Source organism: Loxodonta africana, chromosome 4, assembly GCF_030014295.1.
Source record: "Loxodonta africana isolate mLoxAfr1 chromosome 4, mLoxAfr1.hap2, whole genome shotgun sequence".
Taxonomy (NCBI): Eukaryota; Metazoa; Chordata; class Mammalia; order Proboscidea; family Elephantidae; genus Loxodonta; species Loxodonta africana.
Genome location: NC_087345.1, coordinates 90,832,788 through 90,850,931, shown reverse-complemented (window position 1 = coordinate 90,850,931; position 18,144 = coordinate 90,832,788). Strand labels below are relative to the sequence as shown.

Below are 18,144 nucleotides of genomic sequence, written 5' to 3'. Positions count from 1 at the left end.
GTTCTTATCTAGCAGAAGGCAGGAGTAAGAGCAAATATGGAAGGGGGCTGGATGTCTGGGTCCCCATGAGTGCCCAGTGGCACCAGCTGCGAGCAGGCCTAGGCCTGGTTCAGGGCCCCTTACTCACCGGCAGATGGCTGACTGGCTGTAGGCTGGGCCTTCCGTTGCAGTCAGAGCCTGACCCACCTGCGTCTGTGTGAGGCCCAGGGAAAGCCTTCGGATCTTAAAGTTCTTGGCAAACTCCCGAATCTCTTCTAAGTTGATTCCATCCTCATCCAGATTTGGGGTATGCGGCTCTAGGCCAGAGGAAGGGACCAGGGGTGAATGTGTAAGGTGGGAATCGTCACTGCATACCTGGCCCATAAGTTTAGTCTGGTATAATAGTGAGGTATGAGGGCTTTGGCAAAAAGCTCTCTGCACCCTTCAGACCTTCATCACCCCTGCCCTAGGACAAACAACACCTGGGGGAAGGGTGCCTGGAACAATCTCCCCGGGGCTAGGAGTCTATTTACAGGTCCTTCCAGTTCTGTCTACCCTTCCTCACCCACCCCCCATTCCTGGCCCCAAGCACTCTGGTTGGCCACCCACATTCCTCAAATACTAGGTGAGTGAGCAAAGCAAAGGCAGCCAATGGCTTGGCCTCCCAGAAAAGCAGCCAGGCAGCCAGCTAAGCAGCCTCCACCATTATCGTGCCCAGAATCCACCTCAACGCAAATAGGAATGAGAAAGCTAACACCTGGCATTGGGCTTCTACCCTCCCCCTTCGGACTCAGGGAAGTTTATTCAGGAGAACAGCATCTAAGAGCTTTCGGATGCCCCCAAAATGCCTCCCCCTTCTCCACACTCCTCCTCCAGGACCCACTTACTGGACACCAACTGGCTGACGGTAGGGGTCTCTGAGCAGGTAATTGGGATGGGAGCAGAGACAGATGGCTTGGCCGTTGGGGCTGGGCTGGCAATGACCACTGTGGGCTGGGGCACCGCTGGCGTGGGCTGGATGGGCTGCACCTATGAGAAGAGAGCCAACAAGCCCCTGCGGCCCACCTGTCCGGCTCAGGGGGTTGGATTCCCTGGGTGGACCAGAGGTAGGGCATGAAATCCTCATTCAGCACACTCCCACCTGTACCCCCCTCAAATGGCAAGGTTGGAAGTTCATTATCAACACCCACCCAGCAACGACCTTCTAAGTAAGCACAGCAACGTGCCCAACCAAGCTGGAGCCTTGTAACCACCTGTGATCCAGGCAGGTCAGAGGCTCAGAAAGGTTTAATACACTTGACCAAAGTCCAAACAATTGTCCACCCCTGTGATAACTGCTCTCAAATCTTTGCCTTCTGAGGAGAAACCAGAACCTGATTCTAGAGCCTCCCAGACCCCATATGTCCATTAATAGGGAACTGGTTAAATGACCTTTGGGGGCTCCCAGAATGAGACACTGTGCAGCTGCTGAAAAGAATAAGGTATATCACTTAACTACTGATGTGGAAAATCTCTGTTATGTGAAAAAAACTAATGTTCCAAACAATTTTTATGGAATAAATCCTTTAAAATATATATATATGAATTTACTGAAAAAAATTTGCGGCATATAAAGCAAGCTGTCAACAGAAGTAATCTCTGCGGGTGGAGTTAGAGGGGGTTTTTACTTTTCACATTACGTGTAATGTTGGAATTTTTATTTAAAAAATCATGTATTATTTTTGTAATCAGAAGAAACTATAACTCTACGAAATTAGTATTTTTAATATGATAAAACAAGCTCCCGAGGAAGTGCAGGTTTCTCCAGGGTGGGTCCTGTTCCCCGGATTCTACCTCCTGGTAGCTCTCAAGTCTACCTCCTCTTCATTTCCAGGGCCTTTGCCTTAGTTCAGAGCTCCTCGTCTCTTGGTTGAACTGTTGAAACTGCCTCCTAACAGTGATGATGAGAGCACTGGTGGTTCAATGGTAGGATTCTTGCCTTCTAAGAGGAAACTCAGGTTTGATCCCCAGCTAAGGTATCTCATACACAGCTACCACCCCTCTGTCAGTGGTGGTTTGCGTGTTGCTATGATGCTGAACAGGTTTCAGTGGAGCTTCTAGGCTAAGACAGACTAAGAAGAGAGGCCTAGTGATCTGTTTCCAAAAATCAGCCAATGAAAACCTTATGGATCACAACGGTCCAATTCATAACCAATTGTGAGGATGGCACTTCATTCCATTCTGCATGGGGTCGCCATGAGTCAGGGGCCAATACCATGGCAGCTATCAACAATAGGTGATGAGGGCTCAAGTCTTACCAGCCCAGTCTAGTTCCTAGTTATACTTGGATAACAAAGGGATTTTTTTTTTTTAGTGCAAATCTGACTTGCCATTTCCCTGCTAAAAATTTTTCAGTGGCTCCCCACTACCTAATAATACCAAAAAAAGGAAAAACTAAACCTGTTGTCATCGATTCTGACTCATAGCACCCCTATAGGACAGAGTAGAACTGCCCCATAGGGTTTCCAAGGAGCAGCTGGTAGATTTGAACTTCTGACTTTTTTGGTTAGCAGCCATAGCTCTTAGCCACTGTGCCACCAGGGCTCCGTCAGCTAACAACAGCAATAACAATAAGAGCTACCATTCATCACTGGTAAGGCAATTAACACTCTGTCTAGTACACAGACGAGTCCCTGAGTGGCACAAATAGTTAAGTGCTCTACTACTAGCTGAAGGGTTGGCAATCTGCTTCCGAAAGGTCACAGCCTTGAAAACCCTATGGAGCAGTTCTACTCTGCACACCTAGGGTCACCATGAGTTGGAATTGACTTGATTTGAGGGCAGCTGACAACAACAGTACGCAGAAAGCCCTTGGACATTCATAACAACCTTCTGAAGTTGCTATTCTTATAATCCCCATTTTACAGATAAGGCTAAGAGGTTACTCACAAAGCTCAAAGCAGCATACCACATTTGAGAACCACTGACTTCAACATCACCTGGGAACTTGTTAGAAATGCAAATTCTTGGCCTCTACTCCAGATCTACCGAATAAGCAATTCTGGGGATGGGAACCGGGAATTCGTGTTCCAACAAGCCCTCCAGAGTGTGGAGATTCTGATGCACACTCAAGTTTGACAGTCACTGCTCTAGCACATTACACTCATTGCAATTCTCTGAAGGTGGAACGCTCTCACATCTAACTCTGCCCAGGCCCTTATGAATACTGTGGCCTCTGTCTGGAATGCCCTTTCTTCCACTTTTCCCTTTAGATTAATCAGTTCAATGTTCCCTCTCTATGAAGCTTTGCCTGGTCAGACCCCGAGGTCTGTTGAGAGCTCCCTTGTCTGGGTTCCCAAAGCACCATATTCATGCCCCTGTCAGAGTCTTTGAAGTCCCTGGGTGGTGGAAATAGTTAACATGTTCAGCTGCTAACTGAAAAGCTGGAGGTTTGAGTCCACCCAGAGCACCTTGGGAAAAAGTCCTGGTGATGAACTTGTGAAAATTAGCCATGAAGCACAAGCACAGTTCTCCTCTGACACACACGGGGTTGCCATGAGTTGGAGTCAACTCCAGGGCAATCATAATCACAGTCTTTATCAAAATGATTTGTAATTGTCTCCAACACTGGGCTACCTAAAGCTAGGAAGGGTGTCTTATTCATCTCTATATCTTCAGCAGCTGAAATATAGTGTTGTTGTAGGTGCCATCCAGTCAGCTCCAGCTCACAGGGACTCCATGTACAACAGAACCAAAGACTGACGGGTCCTGCGCCATTCTCACAATCATAGCTACGTTTGAGCCTATTGTTGCAGCCACTGTATCAATCCATCTCATTCAGGGTCTTCCTCTTATTCAATGACCCTCCACTTTACCAAACACGATGTTCTTCTGATAATGTCCAAAGTATGTGAGATGAAGTCTCGCCACCCTCACTTGTAAGGAGCATTCTGGTTGTACTTCTTCCAAGACAGGTTTGTTTGTTCTTCTGGGAATTCATGCTTTATTCAGTATTCTTCACCAAGACCATAATTCAAAGGCATCAATTCTTCTTTGGTCTTTCTTATTCATTATCCAGCTTTCACTATCCACTTTAAACCACATAGTATCCCCTTGTTCTGTTTGAACGACTGCTTCTTAGTCTATGCACAGGTTCTGCATGACCACAATCAAGTGTTCTGGAATGCCCATTCTTTGCAATGTTATCCATAATTTATTATGATCCACATAGTTGAATGTTTTGCATAGTCAATAAAACACAGGTAAATGTCTTTCTGGTATTCTCCGCTTTCAGCCGAGATCTATCTGGCGTCAGCAATGATATCCCTTGTTCCACATCCTCTTCTGAATCTGGCTTGAATTTCTGGCAGTTCCCTGTCAATGTACTGCTGCAATTGTTTTTGAATAATCTTCAGCAAATTTTACTTGTGTGTGATATTAATGATATTGTTCAATAATTTCCACATTCGGTTGGATCACCTTTCTTTGGAATGGGTGCAAATATGGATCTCTTCCAGTAGGTTGGCCAAGTAGCTGTCTTCCAAATTTCTTGGCATAGATGAGTGAACACTTCCAGCATTGCATCCATTTGCTGAAACATCCCAATTGATATTCCATCAATTCCTGGAGCCTTGTTTTTCGCCAATGCCTTCAGTGTAGCTTGGACTTCTTCCTTCAGTACCATCTGTTCTTGATCATATGCTCTCTCCCGAAATGACGGAACATCAACCAGTTCTTCTTGGTATAGTGACTGTGTACTCCTTCCATCTTCTTTTGATGCTTCCTACGTTGTTCAATATTTTGCCCATAAAATCCTTCAGTATTGTAACTCGAGGCTTGAATATTTTCTTCAGTTCTTTCAGCTTGAGAAATGCCAAGTGTGTTCTTCCCTTTTAGTTTTCTGACTCCAGGTCTTTGCACATTTCATCATAATACTTTGTCTTCTTGAGCTGCTCGTTGAAATCTTTTGTTCAGCTCTTTTACTTCTTCAATTCTTCCATTCTTTAGCTATGTGACATTCAAAAGCAAGTTTCAGAGTCTCTTCTGAAATTTTTCATCTTTTCTTTCATTCCTGTTTTTTAATGACCTTTTGCTTTCTTAATGTATGATGTCCTCGATGTCACCCCACAATTCGTCTGGTCTTTGATGATTAGTGTTCAATGCGTCAAATCTGTTCTTGAGATAGTCTCTGAATTCAGGTGGAATATACTCAAGGTCATACCGTAGTTCTCATGGACTTGTTTTAATTTTCTTTAGCTTCAACTTGAACTTGCATATGAGCAATTGATGGTCTGTTCCAAAGTCAGATCATGTTCTGACTTGTTCTGGCTGATGATATTGATCTTCTCCATTGTCTCTTTCCCACAGATGTAGTCTACTGGATTTCTGTGTATTCCATCCAGCGAACCCCATGTGTATAGCCACCATTATGTTGTTGAAAAAAGGTACTTGCAATGAATAAGTCGTTGGTCTTGCAAAATTCTATCATGAGATCTCTGGCATCTTTTCTATCATCAAGGTCATATTTTCCAACTACTGATCCATCTTTTGTTTCCAACTGTCACATTCCAATCACCACTAATTATCAATGTATCTTGATCGCATGTGTGATCAATTTCAGATTTCAGAAACTGGTAAAAATCTTCAAGTCTTTCATCTTTGGCATTAGTGGTTTGTGTGTAAATATGAATAATAGTCATATTAACTAGTCTTCCTTGCAGATGTATATTATCCTATTATTGACAGCATTGTACTTCAGGATAAATCTTGAAATGTTCTTTTTGACAATGAATGCAATCCCATTTCTCTTCAATTTGTCATTCCTGGCATAGTAGACCATATGATTGTCTGATTCAAAATGGCCAATATCAGTCTATTTCAGGTCACTAATGCCTAGGATATTGATCTCTACGTGTTCCATTTCATTTTTGATGATTGCCAATTTTCCTAGATTCATACTTCATACATTCCATATTCTGGTTATTAATGGATGTTTATAGCTGTTTATTCTCATTTTGAGCAGTGCCACATCAGCAAATAAAGGTCCCAAAAGCTTGACTCCATCCAGGACATTAACGTGGACTCTACTTTGAGGAGGTAGATTTTCCCCATTCATCTTTTGAGCTCCTTCCAACCTGAGGGGCTACTTTTCCGACACTGTATCAGACAATGTTCCGCTGCTATTCATGAGGTTTTCATTGGCCAATTTTTTTTTTAGAAGTTGATCGCTAGGTCCTTCTTCCTAGTCTGTTTTAGTTTGGAAGATCTGCTGAGACCTGTCCACCATGGGTGACCCTACTGGTATTTGAAATACTGGTTGCATAGCTTCCAGCAACACGGCAACACACAAGCCACCACAATACAACAAACTGACAGATGAATGGTGGTACAGGAGGCACACAAAAAATGTTGCTAGAATGAACAAATAAATGAATAATCAAAATCACAGTGCTGAGTGGAGGGATGGAGGGGTGAAGAGTGAAGAGGGAGGGAGTAGGACTAAACTCCAAGGCTCTCTTCCTGCAGTTTGTTCACCTGGAGCCGATTCAGGCCATCCACTTCAACTATCACCTCCCTGGGCTCCTCAGAACGGCACTGACCCCTGAGGATGCATATACATGTTTTTGTTGTGTGTGAGCAGGGGCTGGGGTGCTATTTCCCTGACCAGAGCATGTGTGGGCTCATATGGGTCTTCTACCCTGGGATCTCCCTTCACTTTTAGGAGGTGCCCTGCTCTCCCAGGGACCTCAGAAATGTCTTCCTGCCTGGCAGTCTTGGGGGAAGCAGCCTGTGCCAGACAGCATTGCCTGCCGCCCACCCCAGCCCTTGTACCTCACTCTTAGCAGGGGACTCAGGTGTGCTTGGCTTCCGGACCGTTGAGGGTGGAGGCAGGGGGCTGCTGGCCAGGGTCGCAATCACCTGGCCCTGGGCGTTCAACAATAGCTGGGGGGTCACGGCCTGGACCTGCAGGCTTTGGGCTGGTGCTGGGGCTGCCACACTAGCCGAGTTCACTACCCACGGAAGTGTTCCAATAACCTGGGAGAAAATAAGGTAAGGACCTCAGGAGTGAAGGCAGGGGTCTGCTCCATTCCCAACCCAAATCCCCACACCGGCATGGAGAGAGACCAACTTGGATAAATCACTTAACCCCTCTGGACTACAGTCAGGGAAAAGCAACTCTGGCTAATCTTTCAGGCCAGGCCTGCAAGGGTGGAAAAGCCAGCCCAGAAAGGATAATTTGAATCTAGTCACATCACTTTCCTCATCAATAAAGTGAAGTGTTCACACTCCAGAGGCTACTTCCTTCATTCTCTCTTCAGAGCTGTAGTGGACCAGAAACAGGTCTAGATGTGGATTCAGACAGACCTGGGGGAAAATCCCTGCTCTCTCCCATTTTAGCTGTGCGGCTTAATTATTCTGAACCTCAGCCTTTCCCCTGTCAAATGGGAATAAAAATCTCCACCTAATAGAGCTGTACTCAAAACGAAGTGAGACATGGAACAACCAGAATGCAATTAATGAGAATGTTGACACATGGTGAAAAATCTAACTAATGTCACTGAACAACTTGTGTAGAAATTGTCAACTGGGAACCTAACTTGCTATGTAAACTTTTGCCAAAAACACAATGAAATATTATTAAAGGAAAAAAAGTTTAAAAAATCAGAGTGAAACAATATATGAGAAAGCACCTAGTATAGAGCCTGGCCACAAAATGAGGGCTCCATGTTAAATAAGCCTCCCCAGCTAGAGTGAGTTCGAGGGCAGGGTGGTGGCTGTGTCTCTGCCTGGCCTCTGCATCAGCAGGGAGCTGCCACACAGAAGATGTGAACTACAGCTTGATCCCAGTTTCTATAATGCTCAGCCAAAGTCCCGACCCCCTCCTGGCCAGCATCGCTATAGCCCCACCCCTCAGCCCTGGCTTTGACCACTTGCCTGTCCCTGAGCATTGGTGAGGATCTGGCTGCTAATCCCCGGCATGCTGGGAATGGTGTTGGCAATGACTGGAGTTGTAGTGAGGGACCCCAGGATCTGGGTCTGTCCCCCGAGGGAGGCAGCGCTGATCTGTGGGTGGAGGAAGACCCATACTTAGAAGCCAAGGAGCAGGAAAGTACCCAAGGTAGAGGGAAGAGGGCTGAGGGCACTGGGGTGGGGAGATAGGCATGCTGAGCAGATGTGAACGTGGGCTGCAGGCCCATGTTTGCCAGCTGAATAGTAGCCAGAGCTTGGGGTTGTTGGCGGTCAGCAGGGACAAATGGGACTATGGTCAGGGAAGAGAAACTGGCTAATCTTTCAGGCCAGATCTGCAAGGGCGGAAGGGCCAGCCCAGCAAGGCTGATGTGAATCTAGTCACATCTTATAGCTCCCACTTGCAAGTCAGGAGCCATACTGGACACTCAGATACTGACCAAGGGGTTGTGAGTCTCTGACTGCACCTTAGTGGCAGCTCACAAGTCAGCAACCCCTAGACATCATCCCACCCTCTGAGGCTGGTCCAATGGTTCAGTTCTGGAGGATTTGCTCGGACCTCTTGGCAGAGGTTGTCTGCCTTTGTCTGGGATGGGCTGGCAGCTGCAAGGAGAAGGCCTCAGAGGAAGCCCATCTCTGCTGAAGGACTGGAAAAGGGCCATATTCAGAGGGCTGGTCCTCCACCTCCTTTCTCCCCTTTGGGAAGGGTCAGTTTCACCCTTGGGTCAAGATTCAGTCCATCCCTGGTCCAGCCCTAAGTGAGGCCAGCAGCTTACGATTCCTGGGCTAAACGCGAAGCCTGCAGGCTGGACGGTGATCTGTGGGGGGGTGTCCACTGGCTTGGAGGTGGGGGCAGCAGCGGTGGCAGCAGTGGGCTGTGGCAGAATGGCAGGCGTAGTCTGCAGCAGTGGCTGGGTCTGGAACAGTGGCTGGGGCTGGGCCGGTGGCCGGGGCTGGGCCGGCGAGGAGGCCTGTACTGGTGGGGCAGCTTGTACAGGTGCCGGGAGAGCGGTGTTCAGCACAGCAGCTGCTATGGAGCAAGGCAGAGACAGAGGTGCTCAAATGCCTAGCCGCAGTCCAGAGCGGCTCCAATCCCAAGGGATTTGGCACAAGAATCGAAGGGGTTGGGGGCAACGGGGCATGGGGGGCAGGCAGCAGCAATTCCCTTGATCCTTGAAGGGGATAGCACATGCCAACATCTCGCATCCCCCCTCCCTTGGGCCTGGAGATGTGTAGGTTCAAGAACCAGACGCCGACTCTTCTTGCAGTCCTTCTCAGGAGGCTGGTCATGAGGTGAACTCTGGCATGGGGGAGAGGGGCAGTCTCAGACAGTTGGTTGAAGTAAGAGAGGCCTGCTGACCCAGCATGGCGTCCTGGCCTAGAGTCCCGAGGTGCTGTAGAGGCTCTGTGGCTGGGTGCCTGGGACACTGGATCCAGACTCCAGGGCTGTTGCCCCGGGTGGGCCATAGGTTCTGAGTCCGACATGGCAAGCACGCATGTAGGGATGGTAGTGTGGGGTGGTAGGGGGTCTGATGCAGTCCTGGGGAGAGTTGCTGTTACCTTGGAGACTGGCTAAAGGTGGCTTGAAAACTCCCCCTGTAGGAGAAGCAGCGGTCAGTCCTGGGAGGGCAGCCACAGTTGCTGTAGGAATTGTCCAGACGGCCAGCCCCTGCTGACCAGCCACTTGACCTGCAATACTGATGGGGATAAGAAGAGGTTGAGTAACTGCCCCTGCTGGAACCATAACTCCTGTCAGAACTGTGGCTAAGTTTTCCTGAGTCAAGACCTGCAAAAGCAAACAAGATTTCAAAAAGAAAAGAAAAAATCAACATTGACAGTGCAAACACTGGGTCTCTCAGACCCAGGTGAGCACAAACAAAGTATTCTGAGGGCAGTGGGGAAAAGGCAGCATGAGGACAGGGAAAGAGCCAAGTTCTAGCCATAGGCCTGACCCTGGCCTATTCTGCCTTCAGAGAAGCAGCCCAAAATAGAGGACAGGGCCCAACCCTACTCACAGGATGGGAAAGGGTTCACAGGCCTCTTCCCCCAGTCTGTTGCCTCCCAAGTCTTCCCTAGTCTTTGCCCACATGACCAATGCTTTGTGGTCAGGGAGCTGGGGGTACAGCCAAGTGGTCAAGGGCCTGCAGAGGCCTCTGAAAAGCTCTCATGGAGAATACCCTTGACTGGATGCCTTGGAGGTCTATGTAGGTGTAGTCAAAAGTCCCAGGGAACTTAGCAGGCCTGAAGGCTCTTGGAGGCTGCTTCTTACTGCACTGAGGCTGCTCCCTGGCTGTAAATGAGGACTCTGTGAACAATCCATTAATTCTTCCAGGCATCCACTGGAGGGGCTGACAAGGGTATTCACTCCTTTAATCATTAGATAAACAGAAACTCTAGTGTCTTGAAAGAGTTAATGGAATTTCTATAATCATTGCTGGACCCAAGGAGATTACTGGCAAACACAGATCCACTTTTCCAAGTGGGCCTGATCTGGGCCAGGGGAAAGATCGGGGTGCCTAATAGGAGATTCCCTCCCTTGAGCCACAGTCCCTTTCCTATCCTGACACATGACATTCCCAAATCCCACGCCTTACTCCTGCCACTGCCCTCTCTCCAACTCACTGGGTGGCTCTTACCTGGGGGGCAGCTTGTACAGCCAACGGCGTCAGGGTCTGTGATGCCTGAGGCTGGCTTGGGGCTTGGCTGAAGGTGGCAACAGCAGGAGCAGGACTTGGAGGGATCCCTGGGAGTGACTTCACTTCACGTGGCATTGAAAGAAAGAAGGACATCATGGAGTGAGCATGATGTGAGTGGAGGGGGCACTGGAGTACAACATCTTATTTACAGCTTGAAGGGGTAACTCTCTGCCTCTCACTGTATTTCTGTATAAGCCCCTGACTGACCTATTGCTGGCCTTCCCTGGCCCATGAGGCAGCCCTTCCAAATGCTACTGGTAGTGAAAACAGGAGGCCAGAACCCTGTGCCAGATCTGGAAGATAAGCCACCCTCTTGCCACATCTACATGAAGAAAATGCAGGCCTCTGCACAGTTGAGTATCAGTTCATTATTTCCCAGCAGTGGGTCAGTAGGACACTGTGACCTATCACATAATCATGCAGAGGGGCCTGAACTGAAGGCGTGTCAGGGAGGAAGGCAGCTGGCATCAGTAACAGCGGCTTCCCTTGGCTCATGCAGCAACTGGGTCATTATTCACCTTTAGGCATCTTACCACCTCACCTTCAGGGTACTTTTTGGATACAGGTAGGTACTGGCTTGGGGAAGGACAGGAATTCCTGCAGGGAAAATTCCTGGAGATGACAGTCTCTGAAAACGGAAAATTGGACATGTCTTTGCCATACTGTGCGATCACAGGGACCCTCCAGGTCAGCTGGCTTTTCTCTGCCATTCCTTGAGGTCTAAGTCAAGATGAGCAGCTTCTATGAGCTTCTAAAGGAACTTCCAATGAACCAGAGCTTTCCCTCCAAGTTAGAGCCTCCTGTTGCTGCCTTGGTCTATTCAGATATTGGGGTGTGCCCACCAGGAAACTTCTTCACTGCCTTACGACAATGAGAAAAATTATTGTTTAATATATGGTGAGACATTAAAAGGAGTCTAGGTATTGAATGATAAGCGTTGGATCAGATCAGTGGCTTCTTAATACTGACTGGGCATAGATTTCTAGGCCTAATGAATCACAATGTCTAAGAGTGAAAACCAGTAACTCTTTTTTTAAATTGAAAAGTTCTCTTGTGATACAGTGCAAAGCCAGGAATGGGAACCACCAATTAGATAACCTAGGGGTTCCTTCCAACCCTGCAGTCCTAACCCATGTTTTAATTGGAAAGACATCAACCTAACTCAGCAGTATACTGCTCATAGTATGTTATAATAAAATCCAGATCATTTAAGGAACTAAAGAGACAAGCAAGTAACAACAAAAGCCTTATAAAGTAGTAAGAGAAAATGAAATGGCAGATTTCTCTCCTCAGTGGGAGATATACGTTTAGGTATATGAAAAAGATCAGAATAGTATCAGAGGATAATCTAAACATATTTTAAAAACATTTTGCTTGACAAAATGTAATAAAACATAAAAACTGAGAAAACAGGAATATGATAAATGTAAATGATAAAAGCTTACTGTCAGTAGGATTGAACTGTGTCCCCCCAAAATACCTGTCAACTTGGCTCGTCCATGATTCTCAGTATTGTGTGACTGTCTACCATTTTGTCATCTGATGTGATTTTTCTGTGTATTGTAAATCCTATCTCTATGATGTTAATGAGATGGGATTAGTGGCAGTTACGTTAATGAGGCAGGACTCAATCTAAAGATTAGATTTTGTGTAAAGCCAATCTGTTTTGAGATATAAATAGAAGAAGTGAGCAGAGAGACTTGGGGACCTCAAACCACCAAGAAAAAAGCACTGAGAACACGGCACGTCCTTTGGACCCGAGGTCCCTGCGCTGAGAAGCTCCTAGTCTAGGGGAAGATTGATGACAAAGACTATTCTCCAGAGCCAACAGAGAGAGAAAGCCTTCCCCTGGAGCTAACGCCCTGAATTTGGACTTCTAGCCTACTGAACTGTGAGAGAATAAACTTCTGTTTCTTAAAGCCATCCACTTGTGGTATTTCTGTTATAGCAGCACTAGATAACTAAAACACTTACCATCTAAAGCAGTGAAATATGTTAGGGTATATTTCCAAAGTAGGACCACAGGGTCCAAGGGTTTGCATATGTTTATGGCTTTTGTGTCTGTCAGTTTGTCATACCATGGGGGCTTGTGTGTTGTTGTGATGCTGGAAGTTATGCCACTGGTATTCAGATACTAGCAGGGTCACCCATGGAGGACAGGTTTCAGCTGAGCTTCCAGACTAAGACAGACTAGGAAGAAGGACCCGGCAGTCTACTTCTGAAAAGAATTAGCCAATGAAAACCTTATGAATAGCAGTGGAACACTGTCTGATATAGTGCTGGAAGATGAGCCCTCCAGGTTGGAAGGCACTCAAAAGACGACTGGGGAAGAGCTGCCTCCTCAAAGTAGTGTCGACCTTAATGACGTGGATGGAGTCAAGATTTCGGGGCCTTCATTTGCTGATGTGGCATGACTCAAAATGAGAAGAAACTGCTGCAAACATCCGTTAATAATTGGAACCTGGAATGTATGAAGTATGAATCTCGAAAAATTGGAAATCGTCAAAAATGAAATGGAACATATAAATATCAATATCCTAAATGGACTGGTATTGGCCATTTTGAATCAGATAATCATATAATCTACTATCCCTAGAATGACAACTTGAAGAGGAATGGTGTTGCATTCATTGTCAAAAAGAACATTTCAAGATCTATCCTGAAGTACAACGCTCTCAGTGACAGGATAATATCCATAAGACTACAAGGAAGACCAGTTAATATGACTATTATTCAGTTTTACGCACCAACCACTAAGGCCAAAGATGAAGAAATTGAAGATTTTTATCAGCTTCTGCAGTCTGAAATTGATCAAACATGCAATCAGGATGTACTGGTTATTACTAACAATTGGAATACAAAAGTTGGAAACAAAGAAGAAGGATTGGTAGATGGAAAATATGGCCTTTGGTGATAGAAACAATGCCAGAGATCAAATGATAGAATTTTGCAAGACCAACAACTTCTTCACTGCAAATACCTTTTTTCACCAACATAAACGGCGACTATACACGTGGACCTTGCCAAGTGGAACACACAGGAATCAAATCGACTACATCTGTGGAAAGAGACGATGGAAAAGCTCAATATCATCAGTCAGAACAAGGCCATATGACCATCAACTGCTCATATGCAAGTTCAAGCTGAAACTGAAGAAAATCAGAGCAAATCCATTATAGCCAAAATACAACCTTGAGTACTTCCCACCTGAATTTAGAGACCACTTTCAGAACGGATTTCACTCATTGAACACTACTGACCAAAGACCAGATGAATTGTGGACTGACATCAAGGATGTCATACATGAAGAAAGCAAGAGGTCACTGAAAAGACAGCTAAGAAAGAAAAGACCAAGATGGATGTCAGAGGAGACTGAAACTTGATCTCAAACATTGAGCAGCTAAAGCAAAAGGAAGAAATGATGAAGTAAAAAAAACTGAACAGAAGATTTCAAAGGGCACCTTGAGAAGACAAAGTATTATATTGACATGTGCAAAGAGCTGGAGATAGAAAACCAAAAGAGAAGAACACGCTCGGCATTTCTCAAGCTGAAAGAACTGAAAAAAAAATTTAAACCTCGAGTTGCAATAGTGAAGGATCCTACGGGGAAAATGTTAAACAATGCAGGAAGCATCAAAAGAAGATGGAAGGAATACAGAGAGTCATTATACCAAAAAGAATTAGTTGATGTTCAACCATTTCAAGAGGTAGCATATGATCAGGAACCAGTGGTACTGAAGGAAGAAGTCCAAGATGCATTGAAGACACTGGCGAAAAACAAGTCTCCAGGAATTGACGGAATATCAATTGAGATGTTTCAGCAAACGGATGCAGCGCTGGAAGTGCTCACTTGTCTATGCCAAGAAATATGGAAGACAGCTTCCTGGCCAACCGAGTGGAAGAGATTCATATTTATGCTTATTTCCAAGAAAGGTGATCCAACTGAATGTGGAAATTATAGAAGAATAATATCACACGCAAGCAAAATTTTGCTGAAGATCATTCAAAAGTGGCTACAGCTGTACATCAATAGGAAACTGCCAGAAATTCAGCCCAGATTCAGAAGAGGATGTGGAACCAGGGATATCATTGCTGATGTCAGATGGATCCTGGCTGAAAGCAGAGAATACCAGAAGGATGTTTACCTGTGTTTTATTGACTATACAAAGGCATTCAACTGTGTGGATCATAACAAATTATGGATAACATTGCAAAGAATGGGAATTCCAGGACACTTAATCGTGCTCATGCAGAACTTGTACATAGATCAAGAGGCAGTTGTTCGGACAGAACAAGGGGATATTGAGTGGTTTAAAGTCAGAAAAGGTGTGCATCAGGGTTGTATCCTTCCACGATACTTATTCAATCCATATGCTGAGGAAATAATCCAAGAAGCTGGACTATATGAAGAAGAATGGGGCATCAGGATTGGAGGAAGACTCGTTAACAACCTGCATTATGCAGATGACACAACCTTGCTTGCTGAAAGTGAAGAGGGCTTGAAGCACTTACTGATGAAGATCAAAGACCACAGCCTTCAGTATGGATTGCACACCAACATAAAGAAAACAAAAATCCTCACAATTGGACCAATAAGGAAATCACGATAAGTGGAGAAAAGATTGAAGTTGTCAAGGATTTCATTTTACTTGGATCCCACAATGAACACCCACAGAAGCAGCAGCCAAGAAATCAAAAGACGCATTGCATTGGGCAAATCTGCTGCAAAGGACTTCCTGAAAGTGTTGAAGAGCAAAGATGTCACCTTGAAGACTAAGGTGCGCATGACCCAAGCAATGGTATTTTCAGTTGCATCATATGCATGTGAGAGCTGGACAATGAATAAGGAAATCTGAAGAAGAATTGATGCCTTTGAATTGTGGTGTTGGCAAAGAATATTGAATATACCATGGACTGCCAAAAGAACAAACAAATCTGTCTTGGAAGAAGTCCAACCAGAATGCTCCTAAGAAGCAAGAATGGCGAGACTGCATACTATATATTTTGGACATGTTGTCAGGAGGTATCAGTCCCTAGAGAAGGACATCATGTTTGGTAAAGTACAGCAGCAGGGGAAAAGTGGAAGACCCTCAACAAGGTGGATTGACGCTGTGGCTGCAACAATGGTCTCAAGCGTAATTGTAATGATGGTGCAGGACCGGGCAGTGTTTCGTTCTGTTGTGCGTAGGGTCGCTATGAGTCGGAACTGACTCAACGGCACCCAACAACAACAAACAACATGGCTTTTGTGGCATATTGCCCAACTGCTTTTCAGAAAGAGTGGGCCAATTCACAGAACTGTCAACATTGTACCTGTTTCTCCATAGTACCACCCCATTTAAGCTTTATCATTTTTAATTTATTTTTCTGGTTTAACAGGCACCTAGTACCTTAAAACCAATTAATTTTCCTCTCATCTATAGCAAGTTTTTGGATTTTTTCATGTGATAATGTCCTCCTATGTAAACAGTTAATTTCTCTTCAAAAAGAATTTGAGTGGACCACACCTAAGAATCACAAGAGTCCAATCTTGTTGTACATGGAGTTGCCATGAGTTGGGGGCTGACTTGATGGCATCTAACAGCACATCTCAAAGAAAAAAATTTCTTTGAGGAGCCAGTACGAAGATATTCAAGTCAGAACTGCTTATGACAATGATAAACTAGGAACGGCCAAAAACAGAATGGAGAAGCAAACTGTGCTGTACCAGGTGTGTGAATCTACATCAATAAAGAAAAAGAGGATATGAAATAATATGGTGGTAGGTGTCATACTAAGTACTGTACCCTCGGTATTCATAACAATAAAAATATATATGTGTGACAAGGAGTAGATGGTAATTTAGTGATACAAATCACTACATTCTTTTTTTATCCTGAAAACACTTCCTATTCTTTAGTTTTATCTTAATAACACGAAACTCTCCTTAATATTGCATACCTAAGATAGGTTCCATCAAAGCATTATTGCTTTGATAGAACAATCTTTCTGTCAGCTTCTTAGGAGTCACCATCAAAATATTCCTATTACCTCCTTGACAATGACTAAAATTCCTTTACAAAGAATAAGTATTTCATGAAAGGCTTAAATATATGAGCCTCTAGAAGAAGAGGCATGCTGCCATAAATACTCAGCTAAGGTGTAAATAATTGATTTAGGACTCATTTCGGAGAGCAGGTTTGGATAAAGAGGAGAATTAAGGAGAAAAGGGCACTGGGCACCAAAGCATATAAAATACGGAAGATGGATAAAAGGATAGCAAGGGAAGCGGAGCATTGCAGATAAACCTGGGAAATGTCCCCAATTTTCTGAAAAGGGCCATGCCGAATGGAAAGGGTGGCAGAAGTGTAGAATCTTTATCCTCTCTGCTTGCTCTCCAGGGCACTGCCCCTTGGGAGCAGGTGACAATCCATGCTGATCTCAACATGGAAGCAGAGCATTTCCAGCCTAGGCAAAAATGGTCATGTTTCTTGCCATTCCTTTATTCAAAAGGGGAAAAAATAGCCCAGGTTACTAGGGCCCCTAAATGAATCTGCATGCCGATTTGCAGGTACAGCAAGTAATATGAGGCCTTGCAGTTCTCTTGTTAAGGGACTTCTGTTTCCCTGAAGCTTGTCTGTTCTCATTTGCTCTCTTCTTGGCTCCTTCTCCTGGCCCACCCCTGCCAGCCCAGATCTCCAGCCTGGTGAAGGGGTGAATTATGGTGGAAAACAAAGGGAGATGAATCATGGCGGGTTCTAGGGGACCTGGCAAGGTTCTGGAGGCCCAAGGCTTCCTGCAGAAGGAAATGTCTACTTGGCGAGGTGTTAACGAGGAAAGTCAATGAGATGGTGTCCCATGGCCTGAGAGCAAGGCTTGGTTCTACAGCCCAGCTCTAGGACTGTCTCACAGCTGTACTGCAGGTAACCAGGAGAGGCAATATGGGTGGATCAGCCACATCCACCAAGCTCACACCCTAAGGTCATCTCTGGAACAGGATAGCACCTCTAAGTCCCCTGGGCTTGGCTCATGCCAGCCCAGCTAGGGTAGGGAGCTGGGATTCTGCAAGTTCCTACCTAACCTGCATCCTTAATCTGAGGTAGGTAAGATGTCCTCCTATCCCCAGCCCCTGGGACCTCCCAGCTCTGCTACCAAAAGGACTGAGTTAGAAGGGCAGGCAGGATCCTGAAAGGTCTAGGTCCTCTCTGAACTGGGCCTGAGGGTCTGGTTTAGACTTAGAAGCCCTCTGAGATTGATATGATCCCCTCAGCTGAGCCCTGCACTCTCCTCCAACCTCATCCTGATACATTCTAGTGTAGGCCTAGAAGTGACTGAAAGTAGAAGTAAATTTCCAGGGGAGAGGAGTACAGAACAGCTCTGGCAGCTGACCAGAAGTACAGGCTGTGGCCAAAGGCCGTCCACTTCACAAGAAGACAACCAGAACCTAAAGCCACCTGGGCCCCCAAGGCTCATGCTGGTCCCCGAGGGTGATCACAGGAAGGGGACTCGGGTGAAGCAATGGCAGATGGGAGCAATAGCCTCG

The 18,144-nt window shown here is 45.7% G+C and overlaps 1 protein-coding gene across 9 annotated transcripts in view; it reads right to left on the bottom strand.

The window, feature by feature from the left end:
• Positions 1–18,144, bottom strand: part of POU6F1 (POU class 6 homeobox 1) — a 41,988-nt gene that overhangs the window by 10,744 nt on the left and 13,100 nt on the right. For 5 of the 9 annotated variants that reach the window (XM_064284224.1, XM_023556404.2, XM_023556412.2 and 2 more), the window contains exons 4-11: positions 11,164–11,250; positions 10,563–10,684; positions 9,487–9,712; positions 8,703–8,956; positions 7,894–8,022; positions 6,790–6,993; positions 867–1,008; positions 128–296 (exon numbers count right to left, since the gene is read on the bottom strand). In XM_064284224.1, coding sequence (XP_064140294.1) covers positions 128–296; positions 867–1,008; positions 6,790–6,993; positions 7,894–8,022; positions 8,703–8,956; positions 9,487–9,712; positions 10,563–10,684; positions 11,164–11,250 — 1,333 coding nt within the window. Of the gene's footprint in view, positions 1–127; positions 297–866; positions 1,009–6,789; positions 6,994–7,893; positions 8,023–8,702; positions 8,957–9,486; positions 9,713–10,562; positions 10,685–11,163; positions 11,251–13,602; positions 18,142–18,144 lie in introns of those variants that run through there. The other 4 variants (XM_023556420.2, XM_064284227.1, XM_064284228.1 and 1 more) reach the window with 4 other exon arrangements.